This window comes from Narcine bancroftii, chromosome 6, assembly GCF_036971445.1.
Source record: "Narcine bancroftii isolate sNarBan1 chromosome 6, sNarBan1.hap1, whole genome shotgun sequence".
NCBI lineage: Eukaryota > Metazoa > Chordata > Chondrichthyes > Torpediniformes > Narcinidae > Narcine > Narcine bancroftii.
This window is the reverse complement of record NC_091474.1, coordinates 168,620,716-168,645,462: the sequence shown is the minus strand read 5'-3', so window position 1 is coordinate 168,645,462 and position 24,747 is coordinate 168,620,716. Positions and strand designations below refer to the sequence as shown.

General features: G+C 42.6%; 1 protein-coding gene across 2 annotated transcripts in view; it reads right to left on the bottom strand.

Moving 5' to 3' along the window:
* LOC138736718 (fibronectin type III domain-containing protein 4-like) overlaps window positions 1-24,747 on the bottom strand; it is a 227,824-nt gene that overhangs the window by 5,936 nt on the left and 197,141 nt on the right. Inside the window, exon 5 of one of the 2 annotated variants that reach the window (XM_069886681.1) lies at window positions 3,660-3,793. In XM_069886681.1, coding sequence (XP_069742782.1) covers window positions 3,660-3,793 — 134 coding nt within the window. Of the gene's footprint in view, window positions 1-3,659; window positions 3,794-13,179; window positions 13,422-24,747 lie in introns of those variants that run through there. The other variant, XM_069886683.1, reaches the window with a different exon arrangement.

Sequence of the window (24,747 nt, the reverse complement as noted above, 5' to 3'; positions counted from 1 at the left end):
TGGGATTGCTCGCTTGGGAACTATAGGCATTGACCCAATAGGCTATTTGGCCTCTTCCTGTGTCATTATAAGTGTAAAGGTCTAGTAGGCTGTGTAGGCTCAGAGGGATGACCTTACAGCAGTTTACAAAATTATGTTGAGTCAGTAAAATACTTTGGAATTATAGCCACATAACACAAAACAGGCCATTCAGGCCTCCATGTTCATGCTAACTGTGGTAAACTACAGTTATGCTATGATTGGTTGCTGCCGGCTGGACACGCCTCCCGAGACTGATTCTACCCATAGCCCTTAAATGCATCCCATTCCACTCTGCCTTGATCAGTGTGATGGTATAGATTCTATCACCAATGTGTATATGTACAGATAGTAGTGTAGGATGACTGTGATTGGCTGAGAGTGTAGCCATACCTACTGGCAGGTCTTAAAGGATTGCTCCTAGCCCGACCAGGTCATTCTGGACTGGTCGACCCTACTTGTGATACGCTCCAGTCTTTTAGTTAATAAAAGCCTTGGTTTGGATCAACAAGTCTTTGGTTCTTAGACGCGCACTATAATCAGTTAATGAGGTTGATGGCTGTTCCAGTCTATAGTTAATAAAAGCCCATCAGTTTCACAACTTCAGTCTTTTGTGATTATTGATGGTGCATCACTAACCATTCAGAAACTATCTAAACTAATTTCATTTTCCAGCACGTGATCTATAGCCTTCTGTGTCTTCGCAATTGCGGAGCATTCTAAAGTAGGTTAAACCGCAAGAGTGTGTGCCTACAATTTTATTGTTGACATAGGTAAAAAGAGGGGTGAGGTCATGTCACATACATTTTAGGGAGCTAGGTGCAGGTTAAAAGCAAGAGTGTAATCTCTGGATTACTTCCCTGCCACATACTATTGAACATAGAAATAGGAATTAAGATCATATGAATGTGTGGCCAAAGGGATGGTGTGGGAGATGATCCGTTGAGTTCTGGATCACTGGCAACAGTTCTGGACAAGCTAGGACCTGTGGAATCTGAACAGGTTGGACCTGACGTTGAATGGATCCATCATTCTTGCAGGGAGGATGGAAGGGGTTTAAAGTAACTTAGCAATGGAGTGGGTCATAGAATAATGATAGATTTAGGGAAGGGATGCAATAAAATATAGAAGGAACCCCAAGTCAGTCTAGACACAGAGGTGATAGTGCATGTGGGAGGACTGCAAGGCTAAAATGGCATCCATTAATGATAGGAGTTTGCTACAAGGCAGATGAACTTAGAATGTTGATAAGCATAGGAAAATATGACATTTTTTCTCTGTGAGAGAAAAAATTCCTCCCACACAGAGGCATGCCTGAAAGAAGAACAGAGCTGTTAATTCAACATTCCAAGGTACAGAACCTTCTGATTTATAAGAGGAATTGGGATTGCAATATTTTTTCAGGAATCAATTAATGCAGTAATGAGGGAGGATATTGCAGACGGCTGTTCAAATTCAACCATGTAGCTTGTAGACCTTAGGAATAAAAGGGGGACATAATTTTTATGGTGATATCCTAAAGGTCAAATAGCAATCAGGAAATAAAGGAGCACATATGAAAATTAAATTACAGAGTAAACAGATGTAGAAGGAGACCAACTTACCAATTAACGATAATTGCTCTAGTGGAAAAGGCTTAGAGAGGGTGGAACATCTAAAGAATGCACAGGAAAGCCTTTTCATCTAGTATGTGTATAGTGCTACAAAAGAAGGGGCAGTACTGGACCTAATCTTACAGACTGTAGACAGGCAAGTGGTTAAGTTTAAGTGAGAGATCATTTTGGAGATAGTGAAGTAAACTCAGTTTCAAGGTATTTATGCTCCTTGGCCTTGTGTGAGTTGGCACTTCAAGTGCTTGTCCAGATACTTGCAGATCTCCAATACCCTCCCTCTGGCAGTGCCTTCCAGGGGCATATCCATGGAAAATAGTGCCTATGGGAAGAAGGGAAATTGTGCCCCTGTCCAAACATCTTACACCCATCTTGTAGATAATTTTACCATAATATCAGCTCAAAAATACAATTCAAGCTTGTTAATCTTTTAATTAACAAATTATGGCACTACATGAAAACTATAACTGCACCTTTCTTGCTTTCACTGAGTTTACACAATCCACTTGGCTAGCCTGAGCTGGCTTTGCTATGTTACACTTCTCACTTCAGTCTGCTCTCTCTCTCGCTATCTATGCAGCACTGGGGAATCGCAACTATTAAGCTTTTTGCTTTTCTTTTAATCACAAAGCAATTTTTTTTTACACAATTCCTGCCTGATCTGTTACTGGAGGTAGGGAAGAGGGTTATTGCCAAGGTCCCACATTAACCACTACAATGGTCGTGTTTCCCTGACAAGGTTTCCCACTGCTCCCTACTTTGTGCAGTATGATGTGAGATATTGGCTGGGCAGAATTTTGTTTTTCGAAGAAAGTGAAAGATTAGTCATGGATGAGTATCTTTGCAAATGAAAAAAAAAAGACAGCATTTGGGGGGATACTGCAATTGGACCCTACCTGAATTGATTATTCATCATAGGGTCCTTCTATCAATCCAGGCAGAAACTTTCAGGATGGTGAGGGGGTCCCAAGACATTTCGAGGAGAATTGAAACTACTTAGGAAGTCATTCAATTAAAAAAAAATGTCATTCATACCTTTGACTGTAATAACCCAAGAGAGGCTGGTTTATTTGGAACAAACTTCTTTCCTTGCTGCCGATGTGTTTCCACCTTGCTAGCGCTGCAGCAGACTGGGAAGTTTTTACTCATGGAAGTCTGCAGGCACTGGGATTGTAGTGCCGTGCACAAAGTCAGCAGGTCATGCAGCGTCTTGTGGAGGGAGTAAAGGGTGACCAACGTTCCGGGCCGGAGCCCTTAATCAAGCCAGTTGCACCCCTTCGTGGGTGGACGGGTGCGGTCATGTGAAATGCCCCTTGGCACCAGGCTGGATGAGCTGTTAAGAAGATGTGTCTTGGAACATCACGTCACTATTATTAATACTTTGAGGGATGCAGCGGCGCTCCCAGCAACCGGGCCACACACTGCTCCAGTGTTCCTAATGTCATCAATTGAACACTCATCTCATGTTCTGAAAGATCATTCCAAGAAGGAGATGTAAGTAAATGTGCCTTTTCAAACCTTTTAGGGTCAAAAGAGTTGCAGCTTTTTGCTGAGTGGTGCCCCATTCCAAGTGGTGCCCAGGGCACATGACATACCCGCCATACCTTAGATACGCCACTGGTGCCTTCAAGAATCCAACCACCCTCTGGGTGAAAAATGTCTTCCTCAGATGCCTTCTTTCCCCTTACCTTAAACCCATCCTCTTGTTTTTGACATTGAATCAACATTGTTGCCTCTTTTTTCCTTGCCTATTAGTGCAATGTCCTCCCCTCAAATCCACCTGATTGTTTTATCAAATTTAGATCTGTTTATGATTTTTTTTCAGAATCTTCTGTCAAGTGCCAACTTCATTATGTTGTTTCATGTTACTTCTTTGATATTATCATTGATACAATTTAAGTATAGACAAAGCCAAGAAAATGTCAAAGCATGATCCCAGCAACTTTGAATTTTGGTCTTTAAAATAGCAGCAAATATGTGACCTAACTGGTGTTTCCCTACTGCTTTTCCACCAGCTATTGCCCTGCTCACCTTGTTGCGCAGCAATCCAGCTGTTGGACGTTCAGGGGTGCTGTGCTCTGATGAGGGCTTGGCCTTTTCCTTGTTGTTGTTGGAGTCATTGTCTTTAATGATGTCGTACTGTCTGCAGAACAGTGCTATGACAGCTGAAACGGATAAGAGGAAAATCATTTTGTTGAAGTCATTCTGAAATTTCTAGAGCCCAAATGTTGGCCTCCTGAAAATTGACTGCATGCCAGAACAGAATAATTAATTGTGCATGCCTTCTGAGAACCATCACTTTCTGTGCCCAGGTGACAAGCTGACCTTGCAGAGGGAAATGACCTGTTTCTACATTGTTACACTAGATTCTCATGTAACCATTGCAATTAATTTTATGAGTATATAATAACTGGTCTCTCAGCTCTCTGTTCGGTCAAAAACAATTGTTTTGTATGATAAACTTTAACCATGTATGGGAGTGCAGTTTACAAGCATTTAATGTTTATTTTCTAGTTGTAATGAAGGGTGAAATCTTGTAGGAGTGAGGAGAAAGTTAATGTGAATGTGGGGAGAATAAATTTAGTTGGGGAAGGATTACTGGTAATAGAAAATGGGTTTTTGATAGCTGTCATGGATTTGATGGGCTGAAGGGCCTGTTTATGTGTTTTTTTTCTCTCAGACTCTATTAAAAAACAATTAATACTCTAATTGTCTCATGATATACCAATTGTAATTGGAAATCAACCAAAAATATTCTGCAGATACTTTCGAGATGGGACAGATGCAGTGGGATGAGATCTCCACCTACCACTTTCATCCAAAGTCCACTAAAGAGATGGAACTTAAAGAACTGCTGAACACAAGGTGCAGAGATTGACATTTTGCTACTTCAGAGAAGCTAAACAATGATGATTGACCCCACAGAGGATAGGAGTTTAATTCAATGGAGCAGTCCAACAATTTGATGGCAGAAGAATAGGGTCCAGGATTTCTGCAAAATTGCTTCAGGATCCTGGCACTACTGAGAAAATGAAAAAGACTTGGGGATCAATATTTTTTTAAATTTTTATAGCATTTGCAATTTTGAGATTTCAGATTTATTGTCAGAGCACATATATGACATCACATATAACCCCGACATTCCTTTTTCCTGCAGGCATGGAAGATTACCACTAGTTGGAAAACAATCAAAGAACTGTAAACAGATAATAAATGTAAACAAACTGACTGCAATACAGAGAGAACAAAAAGAAAATTAATAAAGTGCACAAATAAGAGTTCTTTAATGCGTCTCTGATTGAGTTTGTCATTAAGGAGTCTGATGGTGGAGGGGTAGCAGCTATTTCTGTACCTGGTGGTGTGAGTTTTGCGGCACCTATACCTTTTGCCTGATGGCAGCAATGAGAACAGAGCATGTGCTGGGTGGTGAGGGTCTTTGATGATTGCTACTGCTCTCCAATGGCAGCATTCCCTGTAGATGCACTCAATAGTGGGGAGGGTTTTGCCTGTGATGTCCTGGGCTGTGTCCTCTACCTTTTGGAGGGCTATACACTCAAGAGTATTGGTGTTTCCATACCAGACCAGGATGCAGCCTGTCAGCACACTTTCCACCACACCTCTGTAGAAATTTTTCCGAGTTTCTGTTGTCATACTTTTCTTTCTTTGGCTTGGCTTCGCGGACGAAGATTTATGGAGGGGGTAAAAAGTCCACGTCAGCTGCAGGCTCGTTTGTGGCTGACCAGTCCGATGCGGGACAGGCAGACACGATTGCAGCGGTTGCAAGGGAAAATTGGTTGGTTGGGGTTGGGTGTTGGGTTTTTCCTCCTTTGCCTTTTGTCAGTGAGGTGGGCTCTGCGGTCTTCTTCAAAGGAGGCTGCTGCCCGCCAAACTGTGAGGCGCCAAGATGCACGGTTTGAGGCGTTATCAGCCCACTGGCGGTGGTCAATGTGGCAGGCACCAAGAGATTTCTTTAGGCAGTCCTTGTACCTTTTCTTTGGTGCACCTCTGTCACGGTGGCCAGTGGAGAGCTCGCCATATAATACGATCTTGGGAAGGCGATGGTCCTCCATTCTGGAGACGTGACCCATCCAGCGCAGCTGGATCTTCAGCAGCGTGGACTCGATGCTGTCGACCTCTGCCATCTCGAGTACCTCGACGTTAGGGGTGTGAGCGCTCCAATGGATGTTGAGGATGGAGCGGAGACAACGCTGGTGGAAGCGTTCTAGGAGCCGTAGGTGGTGCCGGTAGAGGACCCATGATTCGGAGCCGAACAGGAGTGTGGGTATGACAACGGCTCTGTATACGCTTATCTTTGTGAGGTTTTTCAGTTGGTTGTTTTTCCAGACTCTTTTGTGTAGTCTTCCAAAGGCGCTATTTGCCTTGGCGAGTCTGTTGTCTATCTCATTGTCGATCCTTGCATCTGATGAAATGGTGCAGCCGAGATAGGTAAACTGGTTGACCGTTTTGAGTTTTGTGTGCCCGATGGAGATGTGGGGGGGCTGGTAGTCATGGTGGGGAGCTGGCTGATGGAGGACCTCAGTTTTCTTCAGGCTGACTTCCAGGCCAAACATTTTGGCAGTTTCCGCAAAGCAGGACGTCAAGCGCTGAAGAGCTGGCTCTGAATGGGCAACTAAAGCGGCATCATCTGCAAAGAGTAGTTCACGGACAAGTTTCTCTTGTGTCTTGGTGTGAGCTTGCAGGCGCCTCAGATTGAAGAGACTGCCATCCGTGCGGTACCAGATGTAAACAGCGTCTTCATTGTTGGGGTCTTTCATGGCTTGGTTCAGCATCATGCTGAAGAAGATTGAAAAGAGGGTTGGTGCGAGAACACAGCCTTGCTTCACGCCATTGTTAATGGAGAAGGGTTCAGAGAGCTCATTGCTGTATCTGACCCGACCTTGTTGGTTTTCGTGCAGTTGGATAATCATGTTGAGGAACTTTGGGGGACATCCGATGCGCTCTAGTATTTGCCAAAGCCCTTTCCTGCTCACGGTGTCGAAGGCTTTGGTGAGGTCAACAAAGGTGATGTAGAGTCCTTTGTTTTGTTCTCTGCACTTTTCTTGGAGCTGTCTGAGGGCAAAGACCATGTCAGTGGTTCCTCTGTTTGCGCGAAAGCCGCACTGTGATTCTGGGAGAATATTCTCAGCGACACTAGGTATTATTCTATTTAGTAGAATCCTAGCGAAGATTTTGCCTGCAATGGAGAGCAACGTGATTCCCCTGTAGTTTGAGCAGTCTGATTTCTCGCCTTTGTCTTTGTACAGGGTGATGATGGTGGCATCACGAAGATCCTGAGGCAGTTTACCTTGGTCCCAACAAAGCTTGAAAAACTCATGCAGTTTGGCATGCAGAGTTTTGCCGCCAGCCTTCCAGACTTCTGGGGGTCATACTACTAAACCTCCACAAACTCCTGAGGAAGTAGAGGCACTGTCGTGCTTTCTTCATGATGCCATTGGTGTGTTGGATCCAAGAAAGATCCTCCGGGATAGTGACTCCCAAGAATTTAAATTTGTTCACCCTCTCCACCTATGATCTCCAATGATCACTGGATTTTATACCTCTGGCATTCCTTTTCTGAAGTCAACAATCAGCTTCTGAGTTTTGGCAACATTGAATGCAAAGTTGTTGTTGGTGCACCATTCAGCAAGTTTTCAATCTCCATCCTGTACGCTGACTCATCCCTTCCTTTATGCAACCCACTACCATGGTATCATCTGCAAATATGTAGATGGTGTTATTGCCATAATGAGTCACACAGTCGCAGGTGTAAAGTGAGTAGAGCAGGGGGCTAAGAACACAGCCCTGTAGTGCTCCGGTACTGATGGAGATTGTGAAGGAGATGTTTTTACCAATCTTTACTGATTGTGGTCTTGAGGTGAGGATATCCATGATCCAATTACACAGTAGAGTGTTAAATCCCAGGTCTTGGAATTCGCTGAGAGAGGATGATGGTGTTAAATGCCAAACTTTAGTTAATAAAGAGCATCCTGATGAATGCATCTTTACTGTCCAGGTGTTCCAGGGCTTTGTGTAGAGCCAGCGAGATGGCATCCACCATAGACCTATTACTATAATGGGCCATCTGGAATGTATCCATGTAACCGCTCAGACAGGAGCTGATGTTCTTCATGACTAGCCTTTCAAAACTTCATCATTGTTAATGTAAGTACTACTGGTCGATTGTCATTAAGGTAGGTTATTACACACTTCTTGGGCACTGGAATGAATTAACGTCTGTTTGAAACATGTGGGTACCATGTCTAGATGGAGTGAGATATTGTTGATATCCATGAATACCTTGATAAGTTGGTCAGCGAAGATTTTTAATACTCAGCAAGGTACTCCGTCTGGGCTGGATGGTTACGTCCGATTCACTCTCCTGAAGGCAGTATGCACGTCATTCTCAGATATAGACAGGATGGGATCATTGGGGACGTTGGGGGGGGGGGGGAATGCAAAGGGGTGGTTCTTCACTGTTACTGTTTTCAAATCAGGCGTAGAAGGCGCTGAGTTCCTCTGGGAGAAACGCTTTGCCATCTGCTATATTACCGGATTTGGTTTTGTAACAGGTTACGAAATTTAGGCCCTGCCACAGCTCTCGGGAGTCGCTTGTTGCTTCCATTTTCATCTGGAATCTCCACTTCAGGGTAAAGTAGGAAGAAACCTTAAGAATAGTGCACAAACATTCTCCAATCCCTCTCTTCTCTTCTCACGAATGTCACCCATGCTGAATATAATTATAATGGCTTTAATGGAGGATTTTGTGAGGGGGGGGAAACTTGAGGAGAGTTCCTTGAACATCCACCTTTATCTGCTTGTTGTCAAATTCTAACAAATAAGAATCCTTTCTGAAATGTACTTTCTTTTCACCTTTCAAAGTTTGTGAAGGAGATCTACTTTCTGATGACCCCTTACAAAAAGAAACAACATTTAAAAAAATTTAGACATACAGCACGGTAACACTCCATTTCAGCCCATGAGCCTGTGCCGCCCAACTACACCTGTTTGACCCACACCCCTGGTATGTTTTTGAATGGTCGAAGGAAACCAGAGTCCCCGGGGAAAACCCACGGAGACTTGGGGAAACGTACGAACTCCTTACAGACAGCGCAAGATTCGAACCCCGGTCCCAATCGCTGGCGCTTCCACAGCGTTGCACTAACCAACCATACTGCCCCAAATCCCCTGTCACTCACCATAAAATTTGTCGCATTATTTCAGTGAAGATAACTTGCTTCAACTTGGGACTGCCCGTACACCAGCTTTAGCATGAACGGAATTAACATGTCTTACTCATCTTAAAATATATATCCTCATCCTGCAGGGGCTTAAGAAAGACAGAAAGCTTGCCCTTATAAATCTAAGAGCTTCATTTTAATTTAGAGATATAGTACGGTAACAGGCACTTCCAGCTACCGAGCCTGTGCCTCCAAAATACACCATGTGACCAATTAATCTACAATCCTTGTACATTTTTTGGATGTTGGAGGAAACCAGAGCACTGGAAGAAATCCACATGGACTTTGGATGAACAAACTCCTTACAGACGCCGCCAAATTCGAAACTGGGTCACTGGCGCTCTCACAGTGTGGTCTAACTGCAAGACTATGCCATATGACAGACTTTAACAAGCCTGCTCTCTATCAAATACGTAATAACAGGTTTCTGCCTGCAATGCAAGGCTGCTTGTGACAAAATCAAATTGGACCAAACAATTGCAAATCTTGTGCAGCCCTTCTGATCTATCTGAGACAGACAATCAGCTGAACAAACTACCAGGTACTAATTGCTTTTACATGTTTCAGGGAATTTATTTCACAAACCGATGCAAGCAAAAAGCCATAGCTGCAGATGATCTGTTTCTCGAGGAGCCCTGGAACGAGAGGCCCTCTTGATCTCCCTCAAAGAGTTGAGAGCCCACAAAGATGGGACTGGCTGTAGCCACTTTCCTTGCCTAAGGGTCATGAACATATTTGTATTAACCCTTTTATCTGCAGATGGGAGTTTCAATCTAGAACTAAATGGAATGACTTCTAAAAATAGGTAAGCCTTTGACCACATTTATTTTTTTTTCAAACTCTGGAATGTTATTCAAGAGATTACACAAAAAACTGATGAACTTGTATTGGGGTTTTCTTGGCCTCAGATCACCACACAGGGCCAGTGAAGTTCTTTAGAGTGTAATCACAGGAAGCATGGCATTCAATTTGGGATCAAAGCGGCTCTGTGAAAACAATCAGATTATTGTTTTCATGGTGTTGAGGGAAGATTCAATAATGGCATGGACAGGGCACTTTGTGACCTCCTGAAAGTACAGATAAACAAGAAGTGTGCAGATGCTGGGGTCTAGTGCAATGCACAAACTTGCTGGAGAGACTGTTGCAGTTGCATACTTACTTGGGCCTTGCGTACAGCTGGTCCCCGATGGTGACACATCTGGGTGACACAGGAGAGATGTAACGCGCATGCATAGGCTGGAATGGGGGGGGGGGGGGGGGGTTAGAACAGAGTGGTGGCTCACGCGCATGCACAGGGCTCAGAAGGAGGAGGGTAAGGTGCTCCACGGTCGCCTGTGGGTTAAGAGCAAATGGGAAAGGCAGGAGTAGGTGGCTAGAGTGATTTCTGGGAAGAAGATTGTTGCTGGAATAATAAAATATCAACACCATTTTGTGCTGAAGAATGAGTGAGTGTGTGCTTTTAATTGTTTGCGTGATGTATATCTCGCAGTCACAAGTGGTGACCCTATTGGTTCACAGCACCTTCTAAGTGAAACTGGAAAGGCATGAGGATCAAATCATCACAGCCACAGTCGAAAATGTATTCCATTGGAAAAATTAACATATAATTTAAGAAATAAAGTCACATTATTTGAACAAATTTGGGAACTGTACATGGAACACAACAGAGAGGGCCTACCACGGACCTCCACCCCCTAAAATGATAGAATGAGAAGAAGACGAAATGAACTGACCCAGTGTGTAAAAGTAGATGACACAATTTTCTTGTTTATTTTCATTGTGTGATGACATTGTTTAATGGGTTTATTGTCTTGTATATGTTGAATGCTTAATGGGTTTGGAAGGGTGTGGGAAGGAGGGAGGGAAGGGAGGGGGGAAAAGGAGAGAAAATGACACTGTGTATATTCAAGAAGGAAATGTTTGTGTGTATTTTGGTTAATATGGTTCATAGTGTGAAAAAAAAAGGTCAAACTTGAAGTTCCCCCTCTTTTTTATAAATAATGTGAGGGCATGGCATTATTTTTGATCCTTGAGGCATGTTTCTCCTCACGAAATGTAACAAGTCAGAAGACAAATTCGGTTTGCTTATGTTGGGCCTCCCAGAGCAGGTTGCTTGCAAAGTGGAAGACGTTCTAGTTAATCCAGCAGACAACTTTTCATAAGACATCCTTGAAAAAGAATCTCGGGGTTATATGAGATGCCATGTATGTACTCTGACAATAAATATGAAACCTGAAATCTAAAACAGCTAATTTGGAGCGAATACAGCCATCCCAGGAATCTCGCACTGGGGAACTGCTAGGCAGCGACAACCTTGGCATTGGTGACTGGAAGCTGTCACAGATGCTGAGAAGATGGCGCAGGCTGGCTGGAGAAGAGCCTATTGAAAGGCAAGTATGGAAACAGTGATTCTTCCGCTGTTTGCCTCCTCGAGTTCAAGGACACCTAATAGGTGTCTTTTGGGTGACCACTCGCGACGAATTAGCAAGACATGCCAACCTTCATATGGACATGACTTCTGCAGTGTAGTTAGAGTCATTTGCAGCTGCCCCCCAGTCAGCAGGAGAAAACTGAGTGGGAAAAGCAAGTAGTATCGCTCAGTGTGCAATTTGAACTGCAAATGTGTGTAAGTCCTGGCTTTAACCACCCAACGAATTATCCCTGTTTCCAGCCTAATTGGAATAGTGCAGGTTGGGGATACAGCTGAAGCGACAGACAGTATATTTGTTGGAAGCACCAGAAATTTGGCACTGCTTGTGTCAGCCACCTTGAGACTTCTGCAAACTGCGCCCGTGAAATGACGGGGCTCGGAAGTAGAGGCAACTGCAGCCCATGGGCATTTCAGCCACTGTCTTTTCCTCAAACACAGTCTTTCTGGTAATTTCTTGTTGATTCCAGTGCAGAAATTTTGGCAACCCCTCCAACTCCTCAAGAGCATAGACACCCTAACATGTCATGTTTCTGTTCACCACATCCTAATATTCAGACTTACAGCCAGAGGTTGCTCACGCTTGAGTTCAATCTCAGCAAGCTGTTTCTGTGGGTTTTCACAGTCACGGATGTAATGAATTCCATTGTGGGAGAGGATTTTCTGTCACAGTTTTCCCTCCTGGTGGATTTGAAGAATCGCTGTGTAGTGGACTGCGCACTTGTATGCAAGTAAGCTGATTTGTTGTCCCTCAAGGCTCGACACCCACCTGATCAGTCTCCAACCCAGCTCCTGCCCATTCCAAGGGTTGCTTAAGCATTTCCATCGCCTGATAACCCTGTCACATCAACACAAGGACATCAGACACGCAGTAATCCAGCACAAAGAGACCCATGGTCCAGCACATGCATGTATGCTACTCCCAGATAGTCTTAAGATTGAAAAAGTTTAGTTTGATAATATGCAGGAGGTGACAGTAGTTTATAGATCTGATAGCTGCTGGGCATTGCCGCTGCATATGGTCCCAAAGAAGTCTCCAGGGGATTGGCAGCCACGTGGTGATTACCATGCACTGAATAATGCCACCATCCTCGATTGATACACCATTTCATATTCACAGAATTTCTCAGGGAACCTTCACGGCAAATTGATATTCGCAAAAATAGACCTGGTTTAGGTAAAGGTTCTATTATTGTCACAAAATACTACATTTAGAATGTAGCATACATGAAATTCTTCAACTTTTGTCTACCGTAAGGGAGACGGAGTGTCGCCACTTTGTCCAGTGCCCCTCTGAGAAACTTACAGCACCTGGTTTTCCTAGGCAGTCTCCCATCCAAGTACTGACCCGTTCTGAGCCTGTTTAGCTTCTGAGATCAGACAATCCCAATCATATTCAGGCTAATAGGTGGCTTTTATCAGATTCTGGTGGAACCTGCAAATATTGCTAAGATGTGATTACTCCTTTCGGCACATTCGAGATTCCTCAAATGTCATTTGGTCTGCGGAAAGCAGCTCAAATGTTCCAGCGGTTTATGGACCATGTCCTCCCAGCCTCAGTTTTGTTTATACTTACACTGATGATATTCTTGTGGCAAGCGCCAATGAGGAGGAAAACACAGACCATTTTATGACACTGTTCCAGAAACTTGATGAGTTTGGCATTGTAATCAATCCAATTTAATGCATTTTTGGTGCTGCTGAGATTACATTTTTAGTACATAAAGTTATTAAAGATGGCATCTTGCCAGAAGAAACAAAGGAATGGGAAAACTGAGAATTTCCTACTCCCATTATGTTCAGTCATTTACGGCGTTTTCTAGAGATGATGAATGTCTACTGCCGTTTGTTACCTATTGTGGAGTGTCTCTCTTACCCCTTACTGACCAACTCAAAGGGTCAGATAAATCAGCTTCTAAAAGTCCATTGTGTTTGGATGAAGATACAGTTTGCGCTTTCAACAATGTGAAGACTTCAGTTGTGAATGCCATGATCCTTGTTCACCAGATGCCCAATTCTTTGCTCTCTCTCACTATGGATGCCTCCATCAGTGCCATGGGAGCTATGTTAACGCAAGAGTCGGTGGGAGGTTGGAGCCTCTGGCATTCTCTTCAGCCAAGCTGTCACCTGCCCAGACAAGATGCAATAAGTTCATACGAGAACTCTTAGCCATCTACCTCACAGTGAAGCACTTCCATTTTTTTGGTGTAAGGTTGCTCTTTTACCATTAATACAGACCACCAACGACTTACGTATATATCAAGTGCACACCACTATTTATCACTTTGATTTCATCCTACAGTTTTCCTCTGACATAGAGCATAATCATGGGAAGGCAAATGAGGTGGCCGACACCCTATCCAGGTGAGGCATAGAGGCCTTACATATGATGACTACCATCTATTTCTCTGCCATGGCTCACACACAGCACACTGATCCCAATATCATCCGGTACCACTGGATCAACATAGGTTTCAACTTGAAAGACATACCTAGGTGACTCAGGTGAAACACCATCTTGCGACATTCCCTCAGACCCAGGCTCTTTGTACCCATGGTAATGAGGCAGGAGGTTTTCAGTGTCCTCCATAACCTGTTTCATCCAGGTAGGAGAGCATCAGTCAGGCTGATTACAGAATGGTATACCTGGCCTCACATTAAGTAGGATGATGGATTATGGGCTAGGACTTGCTTGCCATGTCAGTGTTCTAAAGTCTCCAAACACACGAAATCCAGATTTGGAGATTTTCCTGTTCTAAATTCTCATATTGATCATGTCCACCTGGACTTGGTTGGTCTGCTCCCATCATCAGGTGGGTACACTTATTTAGTCACGTATGAGGACTGAGCTATCAGATGGCAGGAGGCCATTCCTGTCACTAATATCTTTGCTGCTTGAGCCTTCATTAACTGTTGGATTCTGGCTTTCGGTGTCCCAGGCATCATCACCATGGACCAAGCATCTCAGACCAAGTCGGCACTGTTCTGAGATCTCACTCATCTCTTTGGCACCACCCACATTCAGACCACAGCTTACCATGCACAGACTAACAGTCCCGTTGAGCATTTCTACCTCCAATTGAAAGCAGAATTGACAGCAGGTAGCAATGCATCTCTATGGAGCAAAAATTTGCCCATGGTCCTCCTTGGTGTGCACACTGCCATATAGTGGACCTAGGTTGATCAGCTGGAGAACTGTTATAAGCACTACACTGGCTATCTGGCAAATTTGTTGAACCATGTGCTGTGACTCTGCTGTATGAACTATCCAGTTACGTTGACCTATTACAGGAGAGCATGTGATTGCTAGTCCAGTGGTTTTCAACCTTTTTATTCCAACTTACATACCACGTTAAGTAATCCCTATGCCATAGGTGCTCTGTGATTAGTAAGGGATTACTTAAAGTGGTATGCGAGTGGAAAGAAAAAGTTTGAAAACCGCTGTTTTAATCGTACCTCATTGACTCGTTATGTGCATGGTTTCGCAACTCCAAAGGAAATGGACCAATGATAATTTTTCTCAAGCAAAATATTTCACTAGCAATTGGATCTAGAGCAGTGATTCTCAGCCTTCCCTTCCCACTCACATACAACTTGAAGCAACCCCTTACTTATGGCATAGGGATTACTTAAAGTAGTGTGTGAGTGGAAAGTAGAAGTTTGAAAACCATTGGCTGAGGCCATCACCTACACGACAGGTGTCAAGTGCAGTGTATATGGTGGCTGATTTACAACTCTGCACATTTTTGTTGGACATGGCGCCATTTGCCGGCCACTCCAGCACGTTTACAATGGCTCTTATGAGGCATTGATTCTGTCTCTACTGACTGTTTGAAGCCAGAATATATTGAGGATACACCTTCTTCATCACTGCCAACACCAAAGAAGCAGCTGGATCTCTGCCAGTCGGATCATCCATCACCTGCCTTGCAGAACTAGATTGGAATATCAGCCCACCAGTTAATTATGTAGTGGGACAGATCCAGTCAGTCACCTCCTCGCAGGTCTTGGGTGTGGGGGGTGGGGGGGGGGCTGTCGCTGTTGCATACTTACATGTGCCTTAAATAGAACTGGTTGCCAGTGGTGATGCTTCAGGACCAATGCGCGAGAGATCTAATGCGCATGTGTGGCCGGAACGGGGAGTTGAGACTGCATGGTGGTTCACATGCATGCAAGGGGGCTCGGAAGAAGAATAAGGAGCATTTTCGGTCACCTGCGGGTTTAGAGTCAATGGAAAAGGCTGGGGGGGGGGTGGGGTAGGGGCGGTGGTGAGAGTGGTTTCTGGGGAGAAAGTTGTTGGAATAATAATATGTTCTTCAGTGTTTGTGAGGCATCGATCTTGAAGTCACAACAAAACCCAGCAGGTCACGCTGTATCCATAGGATGTAAAGGATAATCAAAGTTTCAGGCCTGAACCCTTCTTCAGGTATGTCAAAATCAGGAAGACACTTGAGAAAGAAGGTGGTGGAGGGTGGGGAAGGTGTGCAAGAGTGGAAGGGGGCGAGCACAGACTTAAAGATGATAGGTGGATACAGGTGTGAGGGGGAAGAGGAGAAAGGAGCTGAGAAATGATCAGGAGGGGACAGGGGATGAGAAATGTCTGATATAAGGAAGAAAGGGGCTGGGGAGCTGAAGGAAGGGAGAAAGAGAGTGAAGGAAAGAGAGAGAACTGAGGAAAGGGGGTTGTGTTAATGGAAATTGGAGGTCAAAATTAATACCAGCTGATTGGATCTGTATTTGTTGAATATTGCTGTTATTTTAGTGGACAGGTTACATTTACTGATAAATGTGCCTGACTGACAAAACTCTTCATCAATAGCATTTCAGAGTAAATTTATGTTAATTTATCCATTATGCAACAATACTTAATGGGAAAATATACTGTATAATCTTTTAACACAGGGCTTAGTGCACAGCAATAATTTTCGGACATATTCTTAATCTCGTGAAATGTAAAGAGCTGAAGAATTCCTGTGTTGTTCATTGCATTCTAACTCTTAAAACCATAGAAAGGTACAGCACAGAAAATAGGTCATTCAGCCCTTCTAGTCTGTGCTGACCATTATTTTACTAATCTCAATGACCTGCTCCCATTCAATAACCTTCCAGACCTCTCCCATCCATGTAATTTATTCTTAAAACTTAAGTTCAAGCCAACATTCATCATGTCAGATGGCAACTCATTCCACACTCCCACCACTCTCTAAATGAAGAAGTTCCCTCTCATGTTCCCCCTAAACCTTTCCCCTTTCACCCTAAAGCCATGTCCTCTCATACTTACCTCCCCCAATCTAAGTGGAAAAAGCCTGCTCGCATTCATTCTATCTATAGCTCTCATAATCTTGTAAACCTCTATCAAATTTCACCTCATTCTTCTTCATTTCAAGGAATAAAAAAAGCCTAACCTGTTTAATCTTTCCCTATAACTCAAGTCCTGAATACTTGGCAACATCTTAGTAAATCTTTTCTGCACTCTTTCAGTCTTATTGATATTCTTCCTGTAGTTAGGCCACTAGAACTGCACACAATATTCCAAATTTGGCCTCACCAATGTCTTAAACAACTTCAACATACTTAGATTTATAAAGGTTAAGATGTCAAAAACTTTCTTTACAAACCTGTCCACCTGTGACGCCCCTTCAGGGAACAATGTACCTGTATTCCCAGATCTCTTTGCTTTTCCGCACTCCTCAGTGCCCTACCATTTACTCTGTATACCTACCTTGGTTTGCTATTCACCTTCTGAACTAACCTTCCATATGGAACCTTGTCAAGGGGCTTATTAAAGTTCATGGAGAAAACATCCACAGCCTTTCCTTCATTTATCTTCTTGATAATTTCTTCTAAAGACTCTACAAGATTCATTAAACACAACCTACCATGCATAATTAGCCCATGGCTGTATAAATACCTATATATCCTATCTCTCAGAACTCCTTCCAATAAGCTTCACCAGCCTATAATTACCTGATTTACTTTTGGAGCCTTTTTTTAAACAATGGGACAACATGAGCTACCTTCCAATCCTCACCTGTGGCTAGGACATTTTGAATATATCTGCCAGGCACCCTGTAATTTCTCACTCTGCAATAATCTCCCTCAAAGTCCAAGGGAATATCATATCCGGACCTGGGAATTTGTCTACATTTATTTGCTGTAAGGCAGCAAGCACCTCCTCCTCCTTAATCCCCATATGCTCAATGACACCTATGTTTCCCTTCCTTCTTTATGCAATAAGACAGTTTCCTGATGCAAAAAAAACTGTTAAAAATCTCCCTCATTTTGTGAGGTTCCCTGCATAGTTGACCACACTGATCCTCTTTGGGACCAATTTTGACCCTTACTATCCTATTACTCTTAATATACTTGTAGAAACCCTATGGATTTACCTTCACATTATCTGCCCAAGTAACCTCATGTCTCCTTTTTTTTCCTTTCTGATTTTCTTCTTTCATATTTACTTACATTTTCTATACTCTACAAGTACCTCATTTACTCCTTGTTCCTATACCTGTTATACACCTCCCTCTTCTTTTTAACCAGATCACTAATATCCCTTGAAAACCAAGGATCCCTATGCCTGCTAACTTTGCCTTTTATCCTGGTTGGAACATGCAAACTCTGCACTCTCAAAATGTTGTCTTTGAAGGCCTTCCACTTATTGGACACATCCGTACCAGTAAACAACTTATTCCAATCGAATAATCCTTTCTTATTTCCACAAAATCGACCTTTTTCCAATTTAGAACCTTATCTCAAGGATTAGATCTAACCTTATCCATAATTAACTTGAAACTAATGACATTATGGTCGCTAGATCTAAAATATTCAACTGCACATACTTCTATCACCTGACCTGTCTGGTTCCCTAATAGAAGATCAAATATTGCATCCTCTCTTGTTGATAACTCTATATACTGGTTTAAAAAACTTTCCTGAACACATTTTGACAAACCCCAAACCATCCATCCCTTTTAAAGTATGGGAGTCACAGTCAATACGTGGAAAGTTAAAATCGCCTATTATCACAACTTTTTGTTTTTTTACATAGTTCTGCTATTTCTCTCCAGATTTGCTCCTCCAATTCTGACTATTGGGAAGTCTATAATACAAACCTATCAGTGTGGTCACACCTTTCCCGTTCCTCAGCTCCAACCATATGGCCTCTGTAGACGAGCACGCCAGGCTGTCCTGTCTACACACCGCTGTGATAATTTTTCCTGACTAGCAATGTCATTTCTCTCCCTTTCACCCCTCCCCCTCTATCACATCTGAAACAATGGAATCCTGGGACATTGAGCTGCCAATCCTGCCCCTCCTGCAACCAAATCTCAACAATAGCAATAATGTTGTAATCCCACATGCCAATCCACATGCTAAGATCCAACAATACTCCTTGCATTGAAATAGGTGCACTTGAGAACATTTCTATCATGTACAAACCTCTGATTTCTGTCTATACATGCAGTCCTCACATGACCCTTATTCTCCTCCACCTGATTATTTGCTCTAACATTCTGGTTTCATTCCCCTGCAAATCTAGTTTAAACCCACCGGAGCAGCACTAGCAAACCTACCCACAAGGCTGTTAGTCCCCTCCAGTTCAGGTGCAAGCCATCCTGTCAGAATAGATCCAACCTTCCCAGGAACAGATCCAATTGTCCAGAAACATGAAGCCCTCCCTCCTACACCATCTCCTTAGCCGTGTGTTGTGCTGCATTATCTTCCTATTTCTCGCCTCACTAGCACATGGCACGGGTAGAAATCATGAGATCGCAACCCTGGAGGTCCCATCCTTCAACTTTGCCTGTAATTCCCTAAATTCTCCTTGCAGGACTTCCTCACCCTTCCTACCCACATCATTAGGCCCTACAGAGACCATAACCTCTGGCTGCTCGCCCTCTCTTGTGATAATAGCTGAATCAGAATCAAGAATGTAAAAAAAATCATTGTTGTTAATGGAAACAATAAATCTACATAAATCTCATGATTTTCCTCTACTGCATGTTACTTATGAATAGCTTCAACACCAGGCTTAATGGTTTGAAATCTGGCTCTGGAAGTGGAATGTACACCATATCCTGACTATTAACTCAGTGCGAGACTGAATTTCTTTTATTTGCTGATGAGAATCCCAGCTGGAACTGCTAGGTCATAAATTATCCCTATTATGGCCAGTTTACTTCCTCAAAGAAAAATATAACCTCTACAATGTGGCTGTTGATCCGATGACGGGTTTCTCTTTAACAGATTTTGTTTTGTGCTTTGTATACATGCCTCAAGCTGCTATTATCCTTGGGTGTGCTTGTAATGCAGCTGCCATCCCCTGCCTCTAGGCTTTCATCTCAATTGATGAAACCAATTTATATGGCCAGCTTCATCTTACAGCTATACAGATGTGACAATACAGCGATAGCAACTACCGACCTACTGAAAGCTGATTTGAATGAGCCAACCATATCTTCTTCTATGACCTCTCCTTTGCCACTAGTTTTCACTCCTACATCTCCAGATAGCCAGAGCATTGAAACTCATCATTTCTCAGCCCATCATCAGTACCAGACTCCTCATCTTTGGCCTCTTCCTACTCGGTAGTTATCTGAAATGATCAGTGGCATCAACCAGAGGCACAGGATCGGTATTCCATGAATGGAATTTCAATGAGAACATCCAGATGGCAGAGTGCACCAAATGTGAATGCTAAAATTTCTGCATAAAGTAGGCAGCCTGTTGTTCCACCTTATAAGTAGCACAGATTTTGAGATTTTTGAAGGCACACTCTCTAAGAGAACAAGTAATGAGCGATCTAATAGAAATCAGCTTCCCTTCATGAACAAGTACATGGTTCTCCTAGAATCCAAGAAAGTGTTAACCTTAAAATTCAGGTGCATCCTTTTTTTTGCTTGCAATAATGAGTACTGCATTTAGCACCAGTACACAACCAGATGACCTCCATACAAAGGAAGGAAACTGCCAAAAAAAATTTAAGTAGTGCAAGAGCAAAGTCTCTGTTCTGAATTTCATGTTACATCTTTACATGTTCCTGCATTATTGCAAGTCAGGAGTTTAAACAACAACTGCAGAAAAATACTGCAATGAAAGTGAGGACAGATACTAGATGGGGGGGGTGGGGGGCATAACTTCAGGGTACTCCACCGTCGTACTTCACAGATGTTGCGAGAGATCCTGTACAACTACAAGGAATGGACTCATTGCACTGGTATGGTTCACAGCATGGCATTTGCTGATGGGATCGTCAGCATGTTCCGTTAGAGTGAAGAGAAAGGCTGGCAGGGTTAATGAAGGACATTGAGGCATACAGAATAGTACAGCCCATGACATAGTCCTGAGCTTTATAACTTACTCCATGATCAATCTAACCATTCCCTTCCTCACAGTCCAGAGCCCTCCATTTTTCTTACATTGATGTGCCTATCTAAGGGTCTTTTAAAAGGTTCTATGTCAGATATAGACCAATGTATAAAGTGAATCCTTTGGGATGAATACAAAATGACAGAAGGAAATTAGGAGGGCAAAGAGAGGACATAAGAGCTAAGGTCAAGGAGAATCCTAAGGCATTCCATAAGTATATTAAGAGCAAATAGATAATTGGGGAGAGAATAGGTCTCCATGTATATCAACATAGCCATTCATGTGAGGAGCCACAGGAAATGGGCAAGATCCTAAATTAAGACTCCCTTTCCATATTTATTGGTGGCATGGTCAAGATAGGCAGCAAATTCAGGGATGAGAATAGTGATGTCTTAAAACTAAAGAGAAGTTGCTGGCAGTTTTAAAGTGAATGAAGTTGGATAAATTCCCATCATGACCAAGTGGCCAGCGGGAATGAGCAATGTTTAGTGGTGGGTAGGCAAGGTCACCTCACAAATACTGGCAAAATCATAAGGTACAATATTTAAGGTATTTTCATGCATACAAATTTGATAAACATTTCTTTGAACTCATTGTTACAAGCTTATGTTTTACATCTTGCATTTCACCTTTCTAAAGACAAGGAAATGGTTTGACATCGATCATTTATTCTCATGTACAAGTCATAATTAAGAGATATCCTTCTTGTCTACAAAGCTAACAGAAGTCTGGAAGAGTTGCTCCCAGTACACATTGACATCCATTCTCTGTCTGCCCAATTTCTGGTCTTTAATTAACACATGCAAATGGATAGTTTCAAAATAATCTTAAGTCATTAAAGTTGATGAGCGAAACTTCTGGGCAAAACAATATTAAAATAGGACTGGGCTGGTTGGAGTCATTGTTTTGTTCTACAGCCTTCGACAATTCAAATAGCATCTGACAGGTAGAGGACTCCATCAGCTGCACTTGGGCAGGAAACTGATTTATGCATGGACTGCCTATTGATAGCTTGTTGACTAGATCGATAGTCAGTTAGCGCTACTGTGTTAAAGATATCAAGGAAGGCATCAAGGATTCTGGAGCCTGGGATTATAGACCAGTGAGTCATACATCAGTGGTGTGCAAAGTATTGGAGAGGATTCTTAAGGATAGGATCTGTGTGCATTTGGAGAAGAACCGTCCACTCAGGGATGGTCAGCATGGAGGAGTTGTGGATGGTGCTAAAGGTTGTCGGAGGTTAAAAAAGGATTTAGACAGGATGCAGAGAAGGGCAGAAAAGATGGAGTTCAATCTGGAGAAGTATGAGGTTATGCATTTTGTAAGAACAAACCAGAAGGCTGAGTACAGGGTTAATTGTCAGTTACTTAGAAGTGTGGATGAACCGAGGAGTCTTGGGGTCCAAATCCATACATCCCTCAAGGTCGCCACACAGGTTGATAGGATAGTTAAGAAGGACTATAGAATGTTGGAGATCATTCATATGGGATTGAGTTCAAGAATAGAGAAGTCATGTTGCAACAGTACAAATCTCTGGTAAGACGACACTGGGAGTATTGTGTTCAGTTCTGGTCACCTCATTATAGGAAGCCTCTGGAAGCTATGGAGAGGATGCAGATAAAATTTATCAGGATGTTGTCTAGTTTGGGAAGTAAATCTTATGAAGCAAGATTAGCAGAGTTGGGATTATTCTCTTTGGGTGTGTAGAAGGATGAGGTCTACAAGATTATGAGAGACATAGATAGGGCTGGCAGCCAATGCCTTTTTTCCCCCAAGGCAGGATTAGTAAACACCAGAGGACATATGTACAAAATGAAGGGAAGGAAGTTCCGAGGAGACATCAGGAATACGTTTTTTTTACATCCTTGGAATGCATTGCCAGGGATGGTGGTGGAGGCTGAAACATTAGATGCATTTAAGAAACTCTTAGACAGGGACATGGATCGAAGAAGAATAAAGGGTTACAGGATAGGGAGGGTTTAGTATTTTAGGAATATATGGGTCGGCATAACATCAAGGCCAGAAAGGCCTGTACTGTGTTGTAGTGTTCTATGTTCTAGCATAATATCACTGTCCAAAGATTCTTTACTGTGCTGTAATGTTTTATGTTCTAATAGGGAAAATAAATACTTCTTATAATAGACTGAAAACAATTAATAAAAGAATGAAAAACCAATTTGTAGTTAAAACAATTTAGTACAGACTTAAAATTTAATGACAGATACTCCTTGAGGCATCATATATTTTGGACTCTTACCACTATGTGACCTGTCAAATAGATGTACTTCAACAATGCAGGCATGGACAGAACACATCATGCATTCTCAGAGAAACAACCTTGCCACATGTTATAGTCAGAATAATGTGAACTATTTTATAACCATGTAAGAATATGCCCTTCTCACTGTAGTAACTGAAGTACACCACTGTGGGGCGTGTATATATGAGTGTGTGAACAGTTTCCTGAGATGGTGAAAGACATCAGTAAGTAAAGTCTCTTTTGTTATTTGAATCTTGCATCACCAACTTATTTAAGAAGCCTCTCAAGTAACACAAAGGTGGCAGTGATATAAAATAACAAGAATAAAGCCATATAATTGATTGTAAGCTGCTAAAATACAAAGGGGAAGAAGACAAAAAACATTACTGAAAAAAAATGGCTGGAGCTACAGCAGTTCACCCAGTGATGGACTGGGAAGCTGAAGACATTGTTGAATCGTTTAAAAAGTTTAAGCAGACGTGCAATTTAGCATTCAAGAGCATTCAGAGGAGAAGGTCAGTTATATACTTCTCTAGACAGGGGGAGCAAGGCCTTATTTAATAGCTGGAAACTTACAGAGGTGTAGAAAAATGATCCAGAGCAGATATTTGCAGTTTGCTTCTCACCTTGAACCCAGGTCTAATCATAGAATTAAATGTGATGAATTTCAAGGCTTTAAGCAAGAGATTGATAAAACTGTTGACAACTTCCTCACTATACTAAAAATTGTTGCTGCAAAATGCAGATTAACGATATAGATGAAAGATTAATTGATCAACTAATATGGGGGAGTGCCCATCCTGAAGTGCAAAAGTCCCTTATAGGGAAGTATAGCTTGAAGCTGGCTGAAGCTATAGACACAGCCAGAGCCTTTGAAACCATGAGGATGCAAATGAAATCCCTATCTATGCAGACCCACTCTCAGCAAAGAGAAGGAAGAGTTGAAGCTATAAAGAACACAATCAGAAAGGTGCAAACCCCCCAAGACCTGCAGGAAGTGCGGAAGGCAGCATGCCTTCGATGACTAAAACAAATGCCCCATACACAGTTCTGAATGTAGAGCCTGTGGTAAAGCCAACCACTGGGCAAAAATGCGCAAGTCTGATATGAAGAAAACAGTAATACCAGTGAAGAAAAAAGACAAGAAGATCCACCATATAAAAGGAAACAATAATGAGGAATCCAACAACCAGTTACTGGACATAAGATCAGATGTTGGGTGAGATGAAAGAAGGAAGCGAGTTGCACACAAGGATCCAAATACAGAGAACAATCCAGAACAAGCCTACGATATTTAACCTATAGGTGAAGCTGGCTACTGGGTCACAAAACAACATCCTTCCACTCAAACTCTACCACCAGATCTTCCCAAAGAACATAATAAAAGGGTATCCAAAAGATGGTGCATTGGAAACAGCAAATGTCACATTAACAGCCATGATCAAGCAGCTATGGAGAGCTATCATAAGGGAAAGAACATCCTCTGTACATTCTACATGGTAGATGCAGACTGTCCAGCAATTCTAGGTCTGGATAGCTGCCGGGAGTTGCAGTTGATCTCTTTCAATTATGAGATCCAGACAAAGAAGATATCCAAAGGCATCAACAGAAACACAACAAAAAGAGGAAATGATTTCCATAGAAGTACCTGTCAGACTATGGCACACAGTGGAACCAGATTTGTTCACCGACAATCAAGAGCAGAATTAAATAGTACCCTGTTACTACTCTAAGTTTCCATTCAACAAAAGGGTGAAAGAACTGAGAGCATCAACTACACCTCGGAAATGAAAGCGCTCCTTGATGAACAAGGAATACCTG